We start from the raw sequence: 24,771 nt of genomic DNA on the forward strand, positions 1-24,771 counted from the left end.
TAAATTTCATGCTCACGCTTGCTCCTAATTTAAAAGTTCAGTTTGGTGAGAAGATTAAACCCACTAGTAATCACAAAAAAAAGACAGTCAATAAAGGGAAGGTTTTTATTCTGATAACCCCAGTCAAATCCAGAAGCTTGCAGCTCTAAATGCTAAAGTGTTGCAGAAATGAAAGAACAATTTGCAGCCATTATGCTGTCAAACTCTCCTGCTGGTCTGGTGTCCCAGCTTCATTACCACTGAAGGCAAAATGAACTAGTTATTTGGGTGTAAGTAATTATTTCTGAGAAAGAGTCCTCTGATCTTCCCAAAGCTCACAGCAGCACCCATCCCCGCATAAGGAAAGATTATGGTACAAAAAGACAGAACTGAAGAATATCAATTAATCTATTTAAAGCCCTCCTAAATCCTTGAAGAATGAATCCCTTTTGGAGATCATGCAACTACTACACAGCTGTGTCTTACCATGAACCACTTGAGCAGGAGACGCTGCTACCCACACTACATGGCTTTTCCTTTACATAACACACAGCTGGGAACCACTGAGATAGCAATAAATGCTAGTATTCAGGACCTGTAAGTATTTCTATTATAAATACTAACAACAAGAGGAGATTATTACTTGGCTTTAAGGCTTCAGACCACATAAAATTTCAGACCAACTTCTTTTAATACTTCAAAACATGAACAACTTGATACACTCTTCATACTCTTAGTAATTTGGTACATTTAAGTTATTTAAAAAATTAGGAACAGCTTGCTTTCAAACCCTCTCAACTCCAACAGGTGCTTGTTAAACAGAGCCTCACAAATTCACTTTTCTTCATAGGAAGAAAATGTCATGCAGCAGCCCCTAAGATAGATACATTTGGGTGCCTAAAGCAATCCACTACAGCTCTTAAACAGAATTTTTGCACCAGTGCATTGTCTTTTAAGTTTGGTTTATTTTCAAATTAAATTGACAAAGATACGGAAAGTTCAGTGAATAACTACTGTGCACACAAGTCATAGTTAAAGCATGAACAGTATATTTTACAAGAATCTATATGTATATACCTCATAATAGAATGTACATCATATAATCTAGAACCTCTCATTTACAAACTATTGTCAGTGATCTATGGATTGATAAAAACATAAGAATGGCCATACTGGGTCAGACCAATGATCCATCTAGCCCAGTATCCTGTCTTCCAACAGTGGCCAATAGCAGGTGCTTCAGAGGGAATGAACAGAACAGGTAATCATCCAGCGATCCATCCAGTGTCACCCATTCCCAGCTTCTGGCAAATAGAGACTAGGGACACCTCAGAGCATGGTTTTTCACCTCTAATAGCATTGATGGACCTATCCTCCATGAACTTAGTTCTTTTTTGAACCCTGTTATAGTCTTGGCCTTCACATCCTCTGTTTGACTGTGTGTTGTTTTTGTTTGTTTTAAACCTGCTGCCTATTAATTTCACTTGCTGACCCCTAGTTTGTGTGTTATGAGGAGGAGTAAATAACATTTCCTTATTTATTTTTTTCACATGATTTTAATAGACCTCTACCATATCCCCCTTAAGTCATCTTTTTTCCAAGCTGAAAAGTCCCAGTCTTATTCATTGCTCCTCATATGGAAGCTGTTCCATACCCCTTAACAATTTTTGTTGCCCTTTTCTGAACTTTTTCCAATATATCTTTTTTGAGATGAGGTGACCAGATCTGTATGCAGTATTCAAGATGTGGGCATACCACGGATTTATTTACAGGCAATATGATATTTTCTGCCTTATTATCTATCCCTTTCCTGATGATTCCCAGCATTCTCTTAGCATTTTTGACTGCCATTGCACACTGAGTGGATGTTTTCACGAGAACTATCCACAATGACTCCAAGATCTCCTTCTTGAGTGGTAACAGCTAATTTAGAGCCCACCATTTTATATATATAGTTGGGATTATATTTTCCAATGTGCATTACTTTGCATTGATCAACATTGAATTTCATCTGCCATATTGTTGCCCAGTCATCCAGTTTTGAGATATTGCTTTGTAACTCTTTTGCCCTCTGCTTTGGGCTTAACTATCTTGAGTAGTTTTGTATCATCTCAAAATTTTGCCACCACACTGTTTACCCCCTTTCTCCAGATCATTTATGAATATGTGGAACAGTACTGGTCCCAGTACAGACTCCTGGGGGACACAACTATTTACCTCTCTCCATTCTGAAAACTGACAATTTATTCCTACCCTTTGTTTCCTATCTTTTAGCCAATTACTGATCCATGAGAGGACCTTCCCTCTTATCCCATGATAACATAATAGGGTTTAAATAAAGGCATGAACATCCTCAGATGAAACAGTGATGGGTGTCACAGAAAGTCACACAAAACACACGAATATTTTAAAGCAGCATAGGGGTTCCAACAAGCCACAGTTTTTAAAATTCTACAATTTAAAAGTCGGTCACAGTATAGAAACTTCCTTTTGTATTAATTCTAATCATATTAAAAGACAATTGTCACATTTTGCTGTTTGCGTACAAAGGTAATAAAGGTCCCAGGTCAGTTAATTATTTTTCCAAAGATAACAAAAATGTCTATTGGAAGCATGCTATTTACAGTTGTAGTCTTCAAAATGGTCTTCAAATTGTGTCATTTACTGGACAAGATAAACATATTCAGATCTTAATAGCTATTTAAAGATAAATTTACAAAAGTCAGATCCTGCTAACTTAATTAACATGCAGGTTCACGCCAGCAAATGCTTGCTCACAATTAGAGAGGCATGTGTTAAAATTACAATGAAGCTTAAGATCAATTTACCAATTTTTTTTTTAAATAAAAAATTACTGAGTTTTAAAAAGCTAAATATCAACCATCTAGAATGCAACTTAGGAAGCAGCCCTTTAGAACTAAGTTCTAAATAAAGACGCTAACCAATAAATGGACTTAATCTATTTGAAAATCAAATAACCATTTGAGAAAGTTTTTTTTAATCTCGTTGTTACAAGTAACTTCTAAAATTACTATAACTTGACAGAGATTGGAACAAAATACTTTTTTCTATCCAGTTTGTTTACCTATTGCATTTGACAGCTTTTTATGCTTAGTCAATTTTACTGTATGGCAATAGAATGAAGACATCATTTACATGTATACTCTGGAGAGAGCTCACGTGTTTACTCCTCCACAATCCCTGCAAGAGGGTGTTTGCCAGTAACAGAAGCAGCAAAGCTGATATGAAAATGCAGAAATAATAAGCAGGGGAGGAGGAAGGAGTGAGCCTGAATTTGTTTGGCATTTTGACTTTTTAGGCTTACCTAGAAGACCCTTCCTAACATCAGTATGGAAGCTGAAAGCTCCAAAAAAACAAAATAAAATAAAATAAAATAAAATAAAATAAAATAAAATAAAATAATGAGGACACACTATTTAGAGTACGCTTTCAGAAATTTTATTTTTTCTGATTATTTTAAACGAAAACAAGAGAGTGTTGCTTTAAACAAACTACCTTCCCATCACAATGACTAGTTAGACAATAAAAAGCTATTTGTCTCCTAAATAATTGCATGTTTACAGACTGCCAGACAAATTATCATTTTTGCCACAGACCCAGTAACCCAGCTGCTCACAGTGGATATCTCTGTGTGTGTGAAAATCATGTAGAGATGTTCCTTAACTTGTGGGAGGCAGATTCCCTTTCCCCTCCCCCCATCTTGATATCCACTGTGAGCAGCTGGGTTACTGGGACTGTGGCAAAAATGATGGTTTGGCCAACAATCTGTTAACATGCAATTATTTAGGAGGCAAATAGCTTTTATTACATGCATGTCAATGAAATGACTGAAGGATTCATACAGTTGCAGATACAGTGGTTCCACACTGGGGCACAGATAGCTGTGCTGGGTCCCACGATCATGCCTGCTTCAAGGAAGACCACATTGGTTCTGCTGTACTCTATGATTTCTTCAGCTATCAAAGAGAGGAGCGATTTAACTCTTACTGACTCATCTCAGAATTCAATGGCCTGTCCAGGCTGTTTCCCACTTGAAGGCTTATCATTTAGGACACCTTTCAAACTTACATGAAAGAAGATCTAATTAAACATTACACCAATCTTCAGATGTTGCTCTATGTTTGCTGTTTGAACTATACTGAAGAACAGCACCACCACCACCTTTGCCTCCAACAATTGAAACTGTGATGTGTTGTTGGGTTTCTTTAAGTGTGGGGAAGTGGTGTGGGAAGTGTTGCATGTTATGTATATTTGGACCTTAACCTAATACAATTTAAAAAAAAAGAATGAAGCCCAACCGATGGAAGTACAGTGAATTACACTAAATTAATTCCTGAAAGGATTCAGATCAAACATTTTTCACTTTCAAACATATAACTAATGTTCTTCTATGGACACCATCAACATACTTTGAGAATTTGCCAATGGTTCTTAGGCACTCTACAGTATAAAATAATTTAAGTTGAGAACAGCAACAAATCAGAAACATATAAAAATAGGAAACTATTCAAACAAGGGGATTTTAGGTATTCAGGACTATTCGTGGAGAAAGACACTGAAAATTATTATGGTTTGTCATGTAACTGGCAAATTATAATGCTACGATGAGAGCCCTGTGCAGATACACAATTTATATCCACAGATATAAGCACAGCTACAGGGCTCTAGTGACAACGAGCCAGACCAGCAGGGCCCTAGTGACAACGAGCCAGACCAGCAGGGTCATGGTCAGCGACTGGGGCAGAAACTACAGTGGCGAAAGCAGCAGCATGTTGGGCCATTCATCACAGGAGCCAGTGCCCAGCCCAGGCAGCTCCTCCAGTGTGGCTGTGCCACCCTCAGCCCTGCCCACTGGAACTGCCCGGCTGCACACTAGGAGCTGCCCGGCTGCGGTTCCTGGCTTGGTCGCTGGCCGTGGCCATGCTGGTCTCCCTCATTGCTGCTAGAGCCCTGCAACTCTACGGCTATAAATTGTGTATCCATGCAGGCTGTAGCCATGATCCACTGTTCTGTGAGATAATTATTTAGTGTATAAGCAATTATCTATATATTAAATGAAATTAATTTTTATAATGGTATAGTTCCACAAGGTAATCTCGCTAATATGTTATCTGGGTAAATATACTGTAAATGAATACTTAAATAACTGAAGAACTATAAACCAGCGATTACATGTGGTGTGAAACTGTAAAAAGCAGGGTGCTACAGGGTCAGTCTTGAATCTAATATTTAGTGTACCCTGCCTAGAGGAAAGAGTATAGCTTGCATGTACCAACAGTATCAGCAAACACAAAGGAGGAACGGCAAGCATTGTGGAACAGAATTAAAACTACAAGATACAGAGTTGTTAGAGAAACAGAAGTCAACAGAAAATGGTTTAGTTATAATAAATGAAAGGTTTTTCATTTAGAGAATGTTACAGAAAGATCTAAGCATGACAGACAACTGGAACTTAGCCAGGCAAAATGATGCATCTAAAAAACAACAAAAATCAAGCACTAAAGGTTACACTGGGATGTACAAACTAAGGTCTTTAACCTAAAAATTGTTCTCTCAGAGGGGACCCACGTTCACATGCAGACTCTTTGACGGGGACAGAGGTCCACCTATGTAGAGCAATTTGCAGGATTGAGGCCTAGGGTTCTGTGGCCTGAAATGTGCAGAAGTCAGACTAGATGATCATGATGGTCCCTTCTGGCCTTAAAGACTATGAGTCTATCACATGGCAACATGACACAGGTAATTATATATTTTAAAATAACCTATTGAAATTATAACATTTACTAGATTTGTACAATCTAGAGAAGAAAGGCTACGAACTGACATGATAACTGTATGTACCTATATACAACCAATAAAGTCACTTCAGGTACAATAATAGCCTGAAATTAAAAAAAGAAAAAATTAAGCTAAGTGGTAGATGTCATTTTTATAAAATGCTATCAATTAGGCTGGGTTGGGTAATTATATAGCTTCATAGGATTTAATATGCTTACTACTTTCTACACAATGAAACAGAAGTACAAAAATCAAAACCATAAAAAGAAAATCTTTAAAGTCCCAATTCTGCAAATACGCATGTGCTTGGGACTACTCACACTCAGAAAGATAGGCACATGTAAATATATTTACAGATCTGAGGCCTAAATGTGGTAACTAAAGTTAAAAACAACACCCACACAAAATCCACTCTTCATTACTTTTAACTTACCTGGTCTCTTTCTGGATTTTTCATGCCCTAATTGTCCTAGATCATTACATCCACATGTATACACAGTCCCATCATCCAGGACAAAAACAGTGTGTCTGAGTCCACATCCTACATCTCGGACCTTTTTATTTAGGAAAAAGTCACTTTTTCTGGGTTCTAATACAATCTCTTCATCAATTCCACCCAATCCAAGCTGTCCAAAGGATGCATTTCCCCAGCACAACATGGTTCCAGTTGTCTTGATGAGTAAGATCTTGCAACTTCACTGTTCAAAATGTTCCTTCTGTGACAGTGTTCAGGGGGAAAAAAATAAAGTACTGTTATAAAGAATACTTAAAGCAACACCATACATTCAAAAATATATGTAAACAAACATTTGTTTTTTCTGTAGTAAAATCTTTGATAACTGAAACTGAAACACTTTTAAGAGTCCAACTTACTTGTCACTATTTAAGCTCTTTGTTAACTTTCTGCATTACTCTCAACTTGGAGACAGATAATTTCACTATCATTTTCACTTGTACTATCAGGATCCAAGCGTTGCAGTATTTAGATTTCAGTCACCACACCAGAACATTTATTGGTTTAAAGATAACTATTTCCTTTGGTATTTTCTTGAAAATTTATAAAGGTTTCTAACATTTTCTAGTCTTCAGTTTTATAAAAGACTATTTTGGGCTACATTTAAATTGCCAATGCACTTTAAAAACTTCAGAGATGTTCTATCAACTTGTATAACTGATAATACAAACTGATATGCCAATAATTATAACATTGACCAAGTACAAGTCTCTTGACACTTGACATTTTAATCAGACCCTAGACCATGATCCTGCACTCTGATCCAGGTAGATGGACTGCTCCATTCCAGTGCACTTTTCTGGGGCTTCACACAACACAACTGTCCATGGAGGCAAATCACAATGTGAACTGGGGCCCAAGGGGGGCGACCACTTCTTTGAATTCACCTTGTTAAGTTACATCCATGGACACAAACTCATCCATCCCTGCTCCCTGATGCCTGGATCCCATTTTTAAGTTTGTACTGACAGACTACAGCTAGATTTTGAGAAGACACAATGGAACATTTCTCTTCTTTTTGGTTTCTAATTTTGTGTGAAGTACCTGTGATTTAAAAACAAAAAAACACCAAAAAAAAACAAAGAACTGATTTCACAGGAAGAGGAATTTCCTCATATTTTCAAAACAGAACCTAAAAATATTCTTGATGAAAAATTACTGCAATTGTTCATTAATTAACACTGTAATCAAAATAGCATGACTGAAGAAGGGAATATTCAATATAAATGTATCATAAATATAGTACATTTAAACAATACTACATCCTGAAAGATCCTCATGTGCTTTACAAACTATATAAATAGAACATCACACACAGAGTTACTGTCGCCAACTACCACACTGAGGGCTGCATAATAGTGAAAGGGGCAAAATTATGGGCAAGGATAACAGAGCAAACCATTTCTTTTACCAAAAGTCAGCGTGTAAAAGACAGTACATCGACTTTCACGGTCTCACTGTAAACAGCTCAAATGCAGTAACCTTTGTGGAACTCAATTCATCTGTCTCAGAAGGTTAAAGCAGAACCAGATAGAGATAGAATAACGGGGAGTCCTCGTGGCCCCTTAGAGACTAACAAATTTATTTGGGCATAAGCTTTCATGGGCTAGAACCCACTTCATCAGATGCATGGAGTGGAAAATACAGGAGCAGGTATAAATACACGAAAAGATGGGAGATGCCTTACCGAGTGTGAGGTCAGTCTAATGAGACAATTTAATTAACAGCATTTATTCTTTTGCGTAGAGACTGTCCGGTTTGGATAGCGTACATGGCAGAGGGTTACGCAAAAGAATAAATGGACACAAATCTGACTTCAGGAATTATAACATTCAAAAACCAGTAGGAGAATACTTCAATCTCCCTGGTCACTCAATAACAGACCTAAAAGTGGCAATTCTTCAACAAAAAACTTCAAAAACAGACTCCAACATGAAAACGCAGAACTGGAATTAATTTGCAAACTGGACACCATCAAATTAGGCCTGAAAAAAGACTGGGAGTGGTTGGGCTATTACAAAACCTAAACTTAATTTCCCCTATACTAATTTCCCCCTAGTGTTACTCACACCTTCTTGTCAACTGTTTAAAATGGGCCACTCTCATTACCACTACAAAAGTTATTTTTTCTCCCATGGTATTCTGCTGTTAATTGAATTGTGTCATTAGACTGACCTCACACTTGCTAAGGCAACTCCCATCTTTTCATGTATTTATTCCTGCTCCTGTATTTTCCACTCCATGCATCTGATGAAGTTGGTTCTAGCCCATGAAAGCTTATGCCCAAATAAATTTGTTAGTCTCTAAGGTGCCACAAGGACCCCGCATTGTTTTTGCTGACACAGACAAACAGCTACCATTCTGAAACCTGTCAGATAGAGATAGGTTACTCTATGGGAAAAGTAATTATTATCCTACCACATTCAGAAGAGGACGGTCAAAATGATGTTGGCTTGACTTGGGACATAGTTATAGCTCCATCACAGATCCACATAAATGACTGCCATACAAGTTTCAACCTGTAACACAGAAGAATAGATCTACAATTGTAGTGATCCAAGGTTTCCACAATCAAGTACTCTTCACAGCTGATGGGAAAGGGGAAAAAAAAAAATCCACAAATTAACTTTTTAGCAGAACAGACTGCAGAACAATCAAATCTAAAAACATTAATTTAATGGAAAAAGGAATTCTAATATTTTCACTTAACTAGAAATTTAATTTAAACCCTAACTTCACTATTCTGCAGGAAAATATTTAAGAAATTTGGAGATTTTCAGTACCAAATAGTAGTGTTCTGCACTTCTGTTACGGTTCCAGCCAAGGATCTGAAAGACATTTTATTTTCTAGCAAGTAATCATGAATCTCCCTGCATTTTATTTTCAAGTCTGAGTCACTATTTATTGAGACGCCCACTAAAAACAGTGTGATACTGACAAGGAACAAATGGGAGAGATGGGGGAAGCAACCTCCTACTTTTTTAGAGCAAGAAACAATGAGGGGGCCAAAGGAAGGGGCTGGAAAGTTCCAGTATGCTTTAGTGATTTATGTTTACTTGCTGTACACACAGTGAAAAGCTCTGAAAAACTATGGCATAAACCTAGCAGCTTCAAAGGTTACAGCATAGACTATAATTCTCCATTATTATTATTCTTGTTGGCAACGTTCTGCATTCAAGGAAGCACTGCCAAATTCTGAATCCCATTTTCAAACATCCCATGCAAAATAAATAATATTGAACATTTATTGTATACAGTACCTTTCAGCCTGAAAGATCCCAGGCTGCTTTACACTCAACACACAACGGACCAATGAAATGCACCTTTGCTGTAGATAAAACTCGGTGCACGCAAATTTTGGCCAGCTGATACCAACTCCTACTTGCCAAACAGCACCCCGGGGTCTTATAATGCTCGAACAGAGAAGTCTGGATCTTTCGGGTCTGTTCAAAACCACCCACCCATACAAACTGCGCAGCACCTCACGCCCCCACTCGCAGCACACGGGAAGGAGCGGAACGCCAGCCACCGCCGGGGAGCGGCCCGCGGGCAAGGAAGCCGCCGCGCTGGAGCACGGTCCCGCAAGCAGGCAGGCCCAAGGGTCTAGAGCAATTTGGGGCGGCGAGTGAAGCTGGCTGGCTGGACCCCGCCCACGGGCCGTACTGGGCCAGGCGCCGGCCGAGCGGAGCTCAGAAGGGGCGGGTGGCCGTCCCGCTCTGTGCGTGCCGCAGGGCAGGGCGCCGGTCCCACTGCGCTGTAACTACCGCCCCTGGGGCGCCGCAGGGCTCGGCCGCCGCCACCGCAGAGCTCAGCCCCTGCCCCTCCCGCCGGGGCCGGCACGGGGCCCACACATCAGCCCGACCCTCACAGAGCGGAGCCCGGTCCCAACCGCCAGGCCGGCCCGGCCCCGCCCCGCAGCGCCCCCTAGCCCCGGCTAACGAGCCTCAGGCCCCGGTGGAACTCACCGAAGGGCCGGGGAGAGCCCCGAGAGAGGGGATCCTGCTCCGGCCAGGCAGCGAGGAGGGAGCACCAGGAAGAAGTGACAGGCCTCTAGCACCGCGGGTCCGGCTAGGCTTCCGCACTGCGCAGGCGCCGCGCCCCGCGTGTACAGGCGGGATCTGCTCCCGCTTCCCGCCCCCAGTCAGCGGGGCGAGCACGGAGAGACCCTGCTCAGACCGGCCCCGCCGCTTCCACTCGGGGCGAGGACTCCCTCTGCCCCTCAGCTTCCGGTGCCGGTGCCAGGCCCAGCCCCGCACAGAAAGAGCGACCCCGGAGCGGAGTTTGCAGCGTTGGCCTTTTGAATAAATAGCTGCTGGTAAAGTGAGCAAACTGTATCCGGAAATCATCGAGCCGCTGCCCCGGAGGGAGCCCCCCAGCGCCTCAGGGTCTGCCTCTTCCGAGAGCCCCCGATACTCACTTACACTGGGCGCTGTCAGTATCCGGCTGTCAAACGATTTTACCTTCGAACAACGGTTTGTTCATCAAAAAGAAAAGGAGGACTTCTGGCACCTTAGAGACTAACCAATTTATTTGAGCATAAGCTTTCCTGAGCTACAGCTCACTTCATCGGACGCTGTAGCTCACGAAAGCTCAAATAAATTGGTTAGTCTCTGAGGTGCCACAAGTACTCCTTTTCTTTTTGCGAATACAGACTAACATGGCTGTTACTCTGAAACCTCTCCTTACAATGTGTATGATAATCAAGGTGGGCCATTTCCAGCACAAATCCAGGGAAATGGCCCACCTTGATTATCATACACATTGTAAGGAGAGTGATCACTTTACATAAGCTATTACCAGCAGGAGAGTGGGGTGGGGGGAGAGAAAACCTTTTGTAGTGATAAACACCCATTTTTTCATGGTTTGTGTATATAAAAACATCTTCTGTATTTTCCACAGTATGCATCCGATGAAGTGAGCTGTAGCTCATGAAAGCTTATGCTCAAATAAATTGGTTAGTCTCTAAGGTGCCACAAGTCCGCCTTTTCTTTTTGCGAATACAGACTAACACGGCTGTTACTCTGAAACCGTTTGTTCATCGTGCTCAGGCTCAGTGAAAGTGGACAAGGGGAGGTAGAAGATGGGATCCTGGTGAATGTCCCAGACCTGGGATTGCTCCATGTTCAAGATACACTATCCAGTGTCAACTGATTGTCATGATTAGAGAGAAACGTGTGGTCAGGCTGACGTAAAATCGCACTGTGTCAAGACTTATTTAAAGATGCTATTGAGGTAGATAACAGTAGAAGCGCATGAAAATAAACAGCATCAGATGTACTACACTATATCCTATGATTTTCAAAGTATGTGTCAACATGGAAGCAAATACTCACTGGACTCAAATGAACTTTGCCCCCATGACACTAGATGCTCTAAAGAAAAGGTTGAAATTGCCCAGATTACAGAGGAAAATAACTGATATAGTTAGATAACCATATAACTATCAATATTAAGTAATGCTGTGTTATTTGGCTTATATTAAATTAAAATTAACTTATTGTCAATTTCCTGTACTGTTGTTTGGGAGAGAAGCAGCAGAAACATCACAGAGGTTCACAGAAAAGGCAGCAAGGGAGCCCTAGACGTAACAAAAGAAGGCCTGGAAATGAAGCCTTTTGAGAAAGCAAGGATAGGGAACTTTGGGGCAGAATGCTGTTTGGAAAGAGGCTTGGAGCTGTGAGTAAAGAAACTGCACCCTGTTTGATTCATACTGTGTTCTGGGAAACAGGACTTTGTGTACTTTCTTTGTAAATAAACAGGATTGCATACAAGAAATATCTATCATCAGTTTCTCCTCCTAATAGAAACAATCTGCAAGCCCCTGAATATTGGCTAGCCACTCATGCCCAAAGGTGTAATACCGGTGGAAATCATTAGAAATCAGGCTTTTCTGATTTTCACCAAAATCAGTAGGGTTCTTGAATCTTTCCTGTGAGTAGGGCTGAGCGAGGGGCCTGGCCACAGTGGGAGCAAGGACCTGGCTGGGTGTACAATTTGGCCTACATAAGCAATGAAGTACGTTTGTGGTCCTCTAATATAAATATTAAAATGAATCCATCCCCTGAATCACAGTGTATTGGTAGCACTATAGCTTTCAGCAATTTCTTCCAAGATCCATTAAGCCAGGCTGCAATATGTAGTGTCAGATCCTTTCAGGCTTGCCAGTTGCAACTCAGCATTTTACAAAGCCAGCTATAATTTGCTGGCCTAGATGGGATCCCCCACAGTGAGTATCATATAAAGGTCTGTGGTGCAGGTAAGGAAACCCTTTCTACTTCCCTTGACCTAGGAGGTCAAGATCATGTTAAATATTAAAAATAATTAGTAATCTATTTAATAATCCTCAGATAAATATCTATCTTGTACATAATTTAACTCTCTGCTTTTGAAAGATGATGCAACACATTTTTCCAATAGGTTATACAATCTGTGAACATGTATGTATAAATATACAGGTGCTAAATTAGCCTAAAGAGAATTCCTCTATTGTCCCCTGCATGCAATAGGAAGAGAATTACAAGAATAACATTAAGAAAAGATAACAGGTCAGACTAATTTCATACCAATATCTATTTTGGTATGCAAAATCTATTATAAATCAATCAGACAATTTACTCTTTGAGTTGAGGTGATGATCCACCATCGGCTATGATGGGCCATGACCATGTCTCAACAGTTCTCAGATATCTCAGAGCAGGCAACAGGGGTCACCATGGTAAACACCTCCCCCCAGTGCATTTGGTCTATGGAGAAGTTCTAGAATGAGAGTATGACAATGCTTTGGTTGTCCAATGAGTTCTGTTTGTTTTACTATCTGATAATCAACCACAAAACATAAAGCCCTAGGCTTATGTCATTAATATGCTAAAAGAAGTAAAGTGAGATGGAGACACTTTCACAGGCATCAATGTCTTAAAGTTAAATAATAGATTTCTTAAATGGTTTGCATATACAAGGTTTGTGTATTTAAAAGAGTCCTTGGAAATGGACAAAAGATCTTTCAAGTGCACCCAATATGCACCCATGCAAATTAGGAGAATAAAAACAGGGGGAAAATTAAACAAGTTTGTTTAATGATCTTAAACAAATATATTGTGACCTGAAAATACATTTATAATTGTGAACTGATTTCTAAACTGGGGGATGAAGTTAATGTGAATGAATTACTTTTAATGCCTGGGCACACAAACCCTCTGGGAACTATAAAAGGAGGGTGTCTTCAGTTATATAGGGAAATATAATGGGATTTGACACTGGATTTAAGGCTTGTCTACGGCCCAAAGAAGTTGCATCAGGTTAACTAAAGGTGTCATGTTGCACCAGTTTAGTTAAACAGTGCCACTTTGTGTATAAACACTCATATCAGTTTAAACATGACTTACAGCAGTTTAGCTTGCCCCTGTTATTTAAACTGATGTAAAAGTGTTCATACATACACGTGATCCTAACAGCCCCCTTATGACAGTTGACAAAGGGCACATTCAACACACTGTTGTCAGAATATTTTGCCGAATAGTGTCTTGTAAAGTATCATATGACAACTGGTGACACACTCGTCATGAATATCATTGCATGATGTATGTATGGGTTATTTTTTAGAGTCATGTATGTGTGCTGGAAATATGTTGTTAAAATATATATTGGAGCCAGTAGATAAACTAGCCTGCCTTAGACAAAGAAATGTGGATTTTACTTATCTGCCTGGCTTGATTACAGGCAGAGAACAATGAAAGTACATTTACATATAAGGTAAATAAAGCAATCAAACTAACAAGTGGCAGAGGAAACAGTGTCAGGGCTCCTGGCTGAGCACATGTGGGGGGGGGGTGTCTTCCTGGCTCTTGAGACAAAAACAATGGACTTGAGGAAGTATAAGGGGAGCAAAAATTCATTCTAGCTATCTGTCACTTTGGGGGAAAGGAGACAGAACCTTCTGATTCTGTGAACATTGGATCTTCCTGCTGCAAGAACTGGCAATGCTGGTATCTTAATGTCAGTGAGAAAGCTGTTTAGGAAAAGACTGTAGCTGCTAAAGTTAAGGCTTGGAGACTAGAAAGTATGTTTTGTTTGTAACTATAAGTGTCCTTTTCTCTTGCTTAATATTTAAATTATGTTCTTTATTAATAAACTTATTCTTAATTTCACAGTAAACCATCTCAGTGTTGTTATACTGAATTAAAGTGAGAGTCCTCAACTACACTAACAGGCTGTCTCTTTGGAGGCAGCAAACTTAATAATTTCTGTGAGTGTTTGGTCAGAGGGATGTCTCTGGAGAACTGGGGTTCATTAATTGTTACCAGCAAGGCAAGGTTAAAATTGGCACTGTCTCAAGGAGTTTGCTGGCAAGGCCAACAGGACTGGTGTGGCAGGGAGTGACACACAGTTGAAGCCCCAGCAAAGATCACTTTTCCTGAGGCAGAAAGGTAACACTTATGGTTCTGGGTACACTGAGGAGAGTACCACAACACAGTTGCACCAGTTTCATGAAATTCGTTCAATATCACACCTTTAGTTAAACCAGTGCAACTGTGTGTGTGGACAAGGCCTGAGAGACTTTTGGGGACACGAAAATCTGACTGGAGAACACGCACACCTTCCTGGGATACTGAAAAGACAGTTGACTTTATAAATGTCAGGCTTTAGTTTTCAGCCTGTGTGATCGATATCACAATTAACTAAACCAAGAGGCTGTTTAACTACACTTTAAGCAATGTTTGCCTAGTTATGTTTATATTCTGGTTAACCTTTATTTTGTGATGTTATCTATACTGGCTGTATACACTGTTGGTGAGCATAAGCAGTATTAGGAGCCCTGGAGAAGAAACCTGAGCTCTGAAGACAAAAGAGGCTGTCAGGAAAGAAAATGTCCCAAGCACCAGTTCGTGGGAAAGGGATAGCAATCTCTTCCCCATAAGGTTCTGTGAAAAAGATGATTGTGGTCAGTATGAGCACAAGGAGATCCTAAAGACCTAAGGGATGTGAGGCCAGATTACAGGGAATCTGATGACAGCGAAAAATACTGGAGTTGATCTGAGCCAACAAAGATTGGGCTTGGCCTTCAGTTTGGGGAATGAGATGTAGAGAAGGTGGACTGGACATCAGTGAACCCCTTTGCGTCTGTGTAATTTCCCCAACAGGCAAGAACTGATTTATAGATCTGCTGAGTAATTGGTAGAAGGTCTATGGTACTGAAATACCAATTTACATAAATCTATTTTATGATATATCTTACCTAGTGAATATATTACTTGTAATTAAAAGTATAAAGTTGGGCACATAGTCTAATTTGACCCACCCTAGGGACACACAATCAAAAAAGTGAAGGAGGGATCCAGGCAACCCATTTTGTACTTATGAGATGACGGAAGTGTGTGTTGATGGAATCATAGTTATTCAGGAAAGTCTATCAGACAATATGTGTTATGAACCCACCCAGTACTTGTAGGAGGTATCAGTGGTAGGGAAGATGAGGAATAAATGCTCAAAAATTGTCTGGATTTGGCAAATGTGTTATGTTAGTCAGTCACAATGCAATTAACCAGCTCAGTAAATGCATTCCATGGAAATATTCTGTATTCTGTCTTTGAGCCAATTGACTGCAAAGAGATCTAAAAACCTACCATGGAAACAAATGCTGCTACCATAATTATACATTATTATATTATCATATTTCCAAATCAGCAATCATAAATTAATCCTAATAAAAATAAATTCTCAAGGGCTGTATCACACTCTATTTCCACAGGTGGAGGGGACTCAGCTCTAATGCATCTCCCCTCAGGTGCAGAAGTGGGAAGAGACTCAGCTTTATGCATTTCCCCCTTTCTCATGACCCATGGAAGTCTCTCTACAGAACTATAAAGGTAAGTAGAAGGTCAGGCCAAGACCGCAGAAATGGAAGTAGAAGGTAAAATTAGATTTTTTCACATCATTAGTTATCATTAATTTCCATTTGTATGAGCTGCTACGCAGTAGCAGGAGGTAGCGTGTAAGCCAGGGGTGGGCAAACTTTTTGGCCCGAGGGCCACATCTGGGTATGGAAATTGTATGGCAGGTCATGAATGCTCATGAAATTGGGGGTTGGGGTGCAGGAGGGCTACGGGTACGGGCACTGGGGTGGGGCTGGGGAATAAGGGGTTTGGAGGGCGGGAGGGGGATCAGGGCTCGGATAGGGGGTTGGGGCATGAGAGTGGGTCGGGGGGCAGGCTCCGGGCGGTGCTTACCTCAAGCAGCTCCCAGAAACAGAGGCATGTCTGGCTCCTATGCGGAGGTGCAGCCAGGCGTCTCTGCACATTGCCCTGTCCATAGGCGCCGCCCCTGCAGCTCCCATTGGCTGTGGTTCCTAGCCAATGGGAGCTGCGGGGGCTGCACTTGGGGCGGGGGCAGCATGAGGAGCTCCCTGGCTGCCCCTCCATGAAGGAGCCGGGGAGGGAACAAGCCACGGCTTCCGGGAGCTGTGTGGAGTGGGGCAAGACCCCGACCCCGCTTCCCGGATGGAGCACCGGAGCGGGGCAAGCCCCAGACCCTGCTTCCCGGCAGGAACTCGAGGACCAGATTAAAACGCGTGGAGGGCCGGATGTGGCCCCCGGGCTGTAGTTTGCCCACCCCTGGTGTAAACTCTGGGCTTCCATGGATCTCCAGAGAGCTCTAGGATCTGGAGAGAGCCATAGATTTAGGAGGCTCGGTCCACAGTCAGTTCCAAAAGGGCAGAATTATACCCTGTTAATGGGATTACTTGGAGAAAATTCTGCAAGTGGAAATAGACAGAGTTTTTTTTATACCTAAGTTGTTTTTTCTCACATTTAAGGGACAATTTGGCCTCCAGTTAATCACATAGCTCTAAGCTTGCAGATTTAGTTTGAGAGTGCTAAAAACAATCTTCTGTTATACTAAACAGATATATCAACTGCATTTTCAGTGGAAGCAACAAAGTGTTCAGGTGATATATTGTTACTGAGCATAAATATTCCTTGTTTTTCTAGGATTTGCTTGGTAAACTCCATGGAACTGATGGTCTCTTCCTCTTATGTGGGCAGATGGAAGAAAAACCCACTGCAACTAAGATTAGGGGCATGGAATGGGGGAACAGTGTCTCTAAAGCAAATTTTCTTTCCCAGAAGTCTGAAAAATCTCTCCTCAGCAGGTCTATGCTTCATGGCTCTGTGAGTAAGGCCAGCATACAGGTACTCTTTACAGCAGCCTTTCTCAAACTATTGGGGAAGACTCCACTGGTGGGATATGACACTTTTGTTATGCTTTTTTATGTAAGGTCTAAAAAAATAAGAAAACAGAAAATATAAATCAGTGTATGGTCTTTTCTCGTCAATATTCTTGTTCTAGCCGCAACTAAAATCTCCCTCATGCATCCAGCCAGGCAGGGACTCAGCAGGTTTTCTCTAGCAGTGAGGGTTCCTCTGGTTTTAGTATTGAGGGTTAAAACTAAAAAGATGCAGTTCATTTGTAAAGAAAATTATATATTTACAAATTTGATTAAAGCCAAAATGATTTAGCACTTTCATGGTGACAATGATATAGGTGTCTCATTTTAAAAAAAGTGTGACTGATTCACATTTACCATTCTCAGTATCCTAAAACTGGAAGTATTTACTCAGATGAAATATATATATTTTGTCTATTCATCATGTTCTCATTTTCTGTATTGCTGGTTTTAGTCAAGTTTCTTTTGCTTCAGTACAATATCTGAGAGCACCAGGATATTAAATGTAAAGAATCACGATGTGAAGTAGATTTTAAATATTAACACTCACATGTAATATGACCTCTGACCAGTGTGTGGAGATGTATACATGTATTTGAAGATAAAGGATCATATTATTACAGTTGGTATAATTCCTGAAAGGAAAAATATTTCCCTGTAATTTGCTTAAATGTACTGAAAAAGGAGGAGTTGGGTATGAAAATACATTAACTAATTTATCGCAAAATGTCACATCTCTTTTTCAATACATGTAATTGCTCATTAAACAGAAATTATAATTTAATGCTGGTATATCCCACAATTTCCATGTAATGTCCCATCAGGAAATATGAGTAAGTAATGATTCGGAGGTAGATTTAAACAAAATCAAAATCAAAGCAATATTTTGAGTTTGTTTCACTTGTTATCTTGGGAGATTTTCCTTTCTTGGGCCTTACAGTTCAACACTTCTTGCTCAATGGCAATTTTGCATGAGTAATAAGCAGTTGGACTCAATACGACCCTATATTATTAGCCCTTTCAGAGGCATTCTTCCACAACCTCTTTGTCAAATTTCACTTTTGCAAGCAGAGGAGATTAAAAGCCCTAAGAGCCTTTGCTGGGAGACAAGTAGCATCATACCCTCTTTTCTTCAGGTCTTGTGGAAGCCCATTTGTTGGGCTGGGATCCATACATGGTGAGAGGCTAGGGGATATGCACTCTCCCCCCTGCAGGAAATCCTTGGTTAGTGGATTTATTGTATTCTACAGTGTGGAGTCACTCTGCATTATGGATCCTCTCAGAAGGGTGGCTCAGGGATGGTGCTTCAATAGGCAGGAGAACCTTTAGCAGCATGGTTTTTACACAACCATTGATGCTGCAAAGCTTGAGGGAGCCAGGTAGCGCTAGATGGGAGCTTGTAGGTACCCAGCCTCTGAGCCCATGGCCCTGCCCTCTGATATATCTCTAGGACGACTGGGCCAACACTGTTGTTTACTGCACAGAGGACAAATTCACCTCCCCCCAGAGCAATCTGGTGGAAATTACAATGGGAATCTCACAGAATTTTCTGTCCTCTGTGTGAGTTTTCCTCAATGGAGAACAACTGGGGCCTCTAGATCTGTTTAACCAGCTCTGAATGACATTTTTTACACAAATGTAGTGCCCATCTTTAAAAAAGGGAAGAAGGAGGATCCTGGGAATTACAGGCCAGTCAGCCTCACCTCAGTCCCTGGAAAAATCATGGAGCAGGTCCTCAAAGAATCAATTCTGAAGCACTTAGAGAAGAGGAAAGTGATCAGGAACAGTCAGCATGGATTGACCAAGGGCAAGTCATGCCTGACTAATCTAATTGCCTTCTTTGACAAGATAACTGGCTCTGTGGATGAGGGGAAAGCGGTGGACGTGTTGTTCCTTGACTTTAGCAAAGCTTTTGACACGGTCTCCCACAGTATTCTTGCCAGCAAGTTAAAGAAGTATGGGCTGGATGAATGGATGATAAGGTGGATAGAAAGTTGGCTAGATTGTCGGGCTCAACGGCTAGTGATCAATGGCTCCATGTCTAGTTGGCAGCCGATATCAAGTGGAGTGCCCCAAGGGTTGGTCCTCGGGCCGGTTTTGTTCAATATCTTCATAAATAATCTGGAGGATGGTGTGGATTGCACCCTCAGCAAATTTGCAGATGACACTAAACTGGGAGGAGAGGTAGATACGCTGGAGGGTAGGGAGAGGATACAGAGGGACCTAGACAAATTAGAGGATTGGGCCAAAAGAAATCTGATGAGGTTCAAAAAGGACAAGTGCAGAGTCCTGCACTTAGGATGGAAGAATCCCATGCACCGCTACAGACTAGGGACTGAATGACTCGGTAGCAGTTCTGCAGAAAAGGACCTAGGGGTTACAGTGGACGAGAAGCTGGATATGAGTCAACAGTGTGCCCTTGTTGCCAAGAAGGCCAATGGCATTTTGGGAAGTATATGTCGGGGCATTGCCAGCAGATCGAGGGACGTGAGCATTCCCTTCTATTCGACATTGGTGAGGCCTCATCTGGAGTACTGTGTCCGGTTTTGGGCCGCACGCTACAAGAAGGATGTGGAAAAATTGGAAAGAGTCCAGCGGAGGGCAACAAAAATGATTAGGGGACTGGAACACATGACTTATGAGGAGAGGCTGAGGGAACTGGGATTGTTTAGTCTGCAGAAGAGAAGAATGAGGGGAGATTTGATAGCTGCTTTCAACTACCTGAAAGGGGGTTCCAAAGAGGGTGGATCTATACTGTTCTCAGTGGTAGCTGATGACAGAACAAGGAGTAATGGTCTCAAGTTGCAGTGGGGGAGGTTTAGGCTGGATATTAGGAAAAACTTTTTCACTAGGAGGGTGGTGAAACACTGGAATGCGTTACCTAGGGAGGTGGTGGAATCTCCTTCCTTAGATATTTTTAAGGTCAGGCTTGACAAAGCCCTGGCTGGGATGATTTAGTTGGGGATTGGTCCTGCTTTGAGCAGGGGGTTGGACTAGATGACCTCCTGAGGTCCCTTCCAACCCTGATATTCTATGATTCTATGACATATAATCAGGGCTGGGACAGGGGTGCGGGCTCCGGCCGGGTGCTGCTTACCCTGTTCCCGGCCAATGGAACTGTGGGGGCAGTGCCTGCAGGCAAGGGCAGCACGCAGAGACCCCCCTGCCTCTCCCCTGCAGGAGCCGCTGCTGGACATGCCAGCTGCTTCTGGGAGCAGCACAGGGCCAGGACAGGCAGGGAGCCTGCCTTAGCCCCACTGCACTGCTGGACTGTTAGCAGCCAATCTCCCGCTTTGGCTGCAGGAGGGTTGGTAACCCTATCGTGATCGACTGGTCTGCAATCTACTGGTTGGTGACCACTGCCCTGTTGTAAGAATGTTTCAATTATATTAATGGGGCAATAGGCTAAGTGCTAAAGAAATGCCAGAAAATTTCCATACACTAGTTTTTGACCCAAATCTTTGTATCCCGAGTGTCTTAAGTGTTGGATAATAGGACACCAATCCTAGTGTAATTAAAATGTTCTCTTCATTACTTCTTTAAGGATGAAATACTGATCTTTAATGCTTTAGGTACATTGCTCTAGAAATATTATATCAATAACTGAGTCATTTCTGTCCTACAGAGGCTAATTTGAGAACACAAATCTTAGCTTATAAAATAGCAGCTCCAAGTAGTGCCACATGCTGCTGATTCTGACATGACACCATGTCTTTCCATGGCAGGATGATGAAGCACCCTAAAATTAGCCTCCTTACTACTTCGTAAAGAGCAAGCAGGGAGGCAGCAGCCTGCACTAAGACAAGCAAAGAAGCACAGGACAGGAAGGACACTGTACCGAGGCTCGCTCACACACAGGCAGGTCACATCACTTCATGGTGAGTAGAGTTGGCTTTTTAATAAATTTCTATGCTGGATTGTTTTAGGGTAATTAATTATCCTAAAATGTTCTAGGGAGGGGCTAGGTTCTCTCATTGTGAAAGCAGAAGGAAAGGTCTGAATGTGAACCCAGAAGGGAGGAGTCTGTTCTCCCAGGGATTGGGGCAAGGAGGAGGGAGAGTCTCACGGAAAAGCAAAAGGGATGGATTTCTTCTCTCAGGGGGGTGGGGCTGAACTGCAAGAGTTAACAGGCTGGAGGGCTGCACTGGATGAGACAGGACGGGAGATTATGGGAAGTAAATAATGCTTGTGTGGAAACTGGAGACACCCCTTCTCTCCCACTTCCCAGGCTGACTTTTTTCTAACATTCTCCAGCAAAACATTTTCCAGGAGATAAAGTCTGTATTTCTACAAGGAGTACTCAGTTGGAGAGAGAGGATTCTCTGTGAAAGTGGGAAGGTGTGTATCTGGTGAGTAGGGGGGCAGCAACGCAGAGTGGTAGAGAGAGAATTGAAGTAGATAGTGGGGTCGCTGCACCAGGAAGAGGTTTGGAGCTGGGGAGCATCTGACCAGTGGGAGCAGCCCTGGACCTGCAAGTAGGGAAGAAAATCCAGGAGGTAATGTTTGACTACAAGAGGGCAGGATGGACACAGAGTGACATGGGTGCTGGACTGGTTGATGGTAAAAGAAGGAAGCACAGAGTGTGAGGGTTCAAGGTAGTCCTAGGAGGTGGGGATCTCAGCCCCTAGGTAACTAATAGCTTCAGACCTTCTGCCCAGGTGGTTATTGGACATGCTAATTCATTCCTCTATTCCTGTAATAATAGGCTGGGAGAGAAAAGGCAGAAAGAAAGTAAGTAGGAGGAACAAAATATTTAAATTCAGTCCCATTGGTTTTTCCTGTAGTTAACTCTCAAAAAGATGGGATGTCTGCCAACAAGGAATCTATCTAGTCTTCTGTTCATTCTGATTAGTGCAGGGTTGATGGTCAATAAAGTTTCCCACCTTTCATGATTAAATTAAGGACAAGGCCCCGGACTTTGCATGCACCACTCAAACCTAGTAAGAACTATTTTGGTATAATTGGCACCACCCCGGAATATAGAATCATAGATATATATTGCCGGAAGGCATCTTGAGAGGTCATCTAGTCCAACCCCTGTGCTGAGACAGGACCAAATATACCTAGACCAGGATTGTCTAGCCTGTTCTTAAAAGCCTCCGGTGATGGGGAATGCACAATCTCCCTTGGTAACTTAAATCTCCCTTAGTATAGATTACACCCATTACTTTTTGTCCTACCTTCAGTGGACATGGAGAACAATTGATTACCATCTTCTTTATAACAGTTCTTCATATATTTGAAAACTGTTATCAGGTCCACCCTCAGTCATCTTTCCCAAAATTGCTCCAGCTGGTTCCTTAAGTATCCTAGGTTGAATTTCATCAGGTCCAATATGAATATATCTAACTTATCTCAATAGTCTTTAAGCTGTTCTTTCCGTATTCTGGCTTGTGTTCCTTCCCCCTTATTGTTAATATTAATTGTGTTAAGCATCTGGTCAAAATTAACCTTCTTAGTGAAGACTAAAGCAAAATAGGCATTAAACACTTCATCCTTCATGGTGTTGTCCGTTATAAGCTCTCTTTCTCTGCTAGGTAGTGGACCTTCACTTTGTCTTTCTCTTGCTCCTAATGTACTTATAGAACCTCTTTAATTCCCTTTTATGTCCCTTGCCAGGTGTAACTCATTTTGTGCCTTAGACTTTCTGATTTTGTCCTTACATGCTTGTGCTATTCTTTTGTACTCATCTTTAGCAATTTGTCCATATTTTGTAGGATTCCTTTTTGATTTTTAGGTAATTAAAGAGCTCCTGATACAGCCATATTCTTGCTATTCTTCCTATCTTTCCTTTGCATTGGAATAGTTTGCTGTTGTGCTTTTAATACTGTCTCCTTGAGAAACTAGCAACTCAGCTGAACTCCTTTTCCCTTCAATTTGCTTCCCATGGGCACTTACCTACCAGTTCTCTGAGTTTGTCTCCTTTTTGACATCCTATGTCCTTATTCTGCTGCTCTCACTCCTTCATTTACTTAGAAACATGACATCTGTCATTTCACTACCACTTTCACCCACATTGCCTTCCACCTTCAGATTCACAACCAATTCCTCCATTAGTCAGAATCAAATCTAAAATGGCTGCTTCCCTGGTTACTTCCTCCACCTTCTGAAATGAAAAGTTGTTCCCAATACATATCAATAACATACTGGACATTTTGGGCTTAGACATATTGCTTTTCTAACAGGTGTCTGGGTAGTTAAAGCCCCCCAATACTACCAGGTCTTGTGTTTTATGTATCTCTGTTTTGTTCTAGAAATGCCTCATCCACCTCCTCTTCCTGATTTAGTGGTCTATAGTAGACTCCTACAATGATGTCACCCCTCTTTTCCCCCTTCACCCAGAGACTTTCAACTGGTCTGCGTCTCACCTCCTTCTGGACCTTAGAAAAAGCATATAAATTCTTGATGTTCAATGCAACACCTCCTCCCTTTTTTTCCTGCCTCTCCTTTCTGAACAAGCTGTACCCCTCTGTAGCGATATTGCAATCATAAGATTCATCCTACTGTGTCTTGGTGATACAATTAAGTCATAATTTAGTTATGTACTAAGACTTCCAGTTCTTCCTGTTCATTCCCATAGTCCTTGCATTTGTGTGTAGACATCTAAGATGTTGATCAGATTCCCCCATTGTATTCCATCTTGTTGCTCCTATGACCCTATTGGTAGAACATGGACTGAAAGGGAATTATCAAGGATATAGTGTGGCTGTGCTGTTTGCATCTGGTCTAAACACAGGAGATTTCCCACTCCAGAAATTAACTGAATGCAGTGTGTTCATGTTGGACGAGAGTCCTGGGATTAAAAGGAGAATAGGACCATTTTTGGCCTACAGATCATGAGGAGCACCACAGTCTATATGTGAGCAGATGGGAGTTCTGACTCCTGTTTGAAGTTTTACTCTAAATTTCCTTCATTTTCCGTGATTAAAATCTCAACCTTACCACTGTACTGGTGTATTTTTTGCATAATTTACTTTGATTTAGGGGGGAAATCTGAGGTTATGTGATAAATCCAACCAGAACCACAGGGGAAAATTTGTAGAAAATGGAATCACAACTACCATCTACAGCACAAAATGTACACAGATATTCCACTGACTCCTTATGTCACTGGAAGTCTCATATCTAAATATTCATGAAGTTTAACCTTAGGAGATTGGAATGGCTGCAAGCTAGCGATCTTTTTTCCCCCTGTTCATTAAAACAAGAATTATGCAAGAGTGGTGACAATTTTTGTTGTTGATTTTTCACGTCAAATTCA

General features: G+C 41.5%; 1 protein-coding gene across 14 annotated transcripts in view; it reads right to left on the reverse strand.

The window, feature by feature from the left end:
- HERC4 (HECT and RLD domain containing E3 ubiquitin protein ligase 4) overlaps nucleotides 1-10,735 on the reverse strand; it is an 81,131-nt gene extending 70,396 nt beyond the window's left edge. For 5 of the 14 annotated variants that reach the window (XM_037905881.2, XM_043551239.1, XM_043551240.1 and 2 more), the window contains exons 1-3: nucleotides 10,258-10,672; nucleotides 8,711-8,811; nucleotides 6,212-6,494 (exon numbers count right to left, since the gene is read on the reverse strand). In XM_037905881.2, coding sequence (XP_037761809.1) covers nucleotides 6,212-6,437 — 226 coding nt within the window. In that variant the 5' untranslated portion in view covers nucleotides 6,438-6,494; nucleotides 8,711-8,811; nucleotides 10,258-10,672. Of the gene's footprint in view, nucleotides 1-6,211; nucleotides 6,495-8,710; nucleotides 8,881-9,075; nucleotides 9,121-9,552; nucleotides 10,210-10,257 lie in introns of those variants that run through there. The other 9 variants (XM_043551234.1, XM_043551237.1, XM_037905884.2 and 6 more) reach the window with 9 other exon arrangements.
- Between the last annotated feature and the right edge of the window lie 14,036 nt (nucleotides 10,736-24,771).

This window comes from Chelonia mydas, chromosome 7 (assembly GCF_015237465.2).
Source record: "Chelonia mydas isolate rCheMyd1 chromosome 7, rCheMyd1.pri.v2, whole genome shotgun sequence".
NCBI lineage: Eukaryota > Metazoa > Chordata > Testudines > Cheloniidae > Chelonia > Chelonia mydas.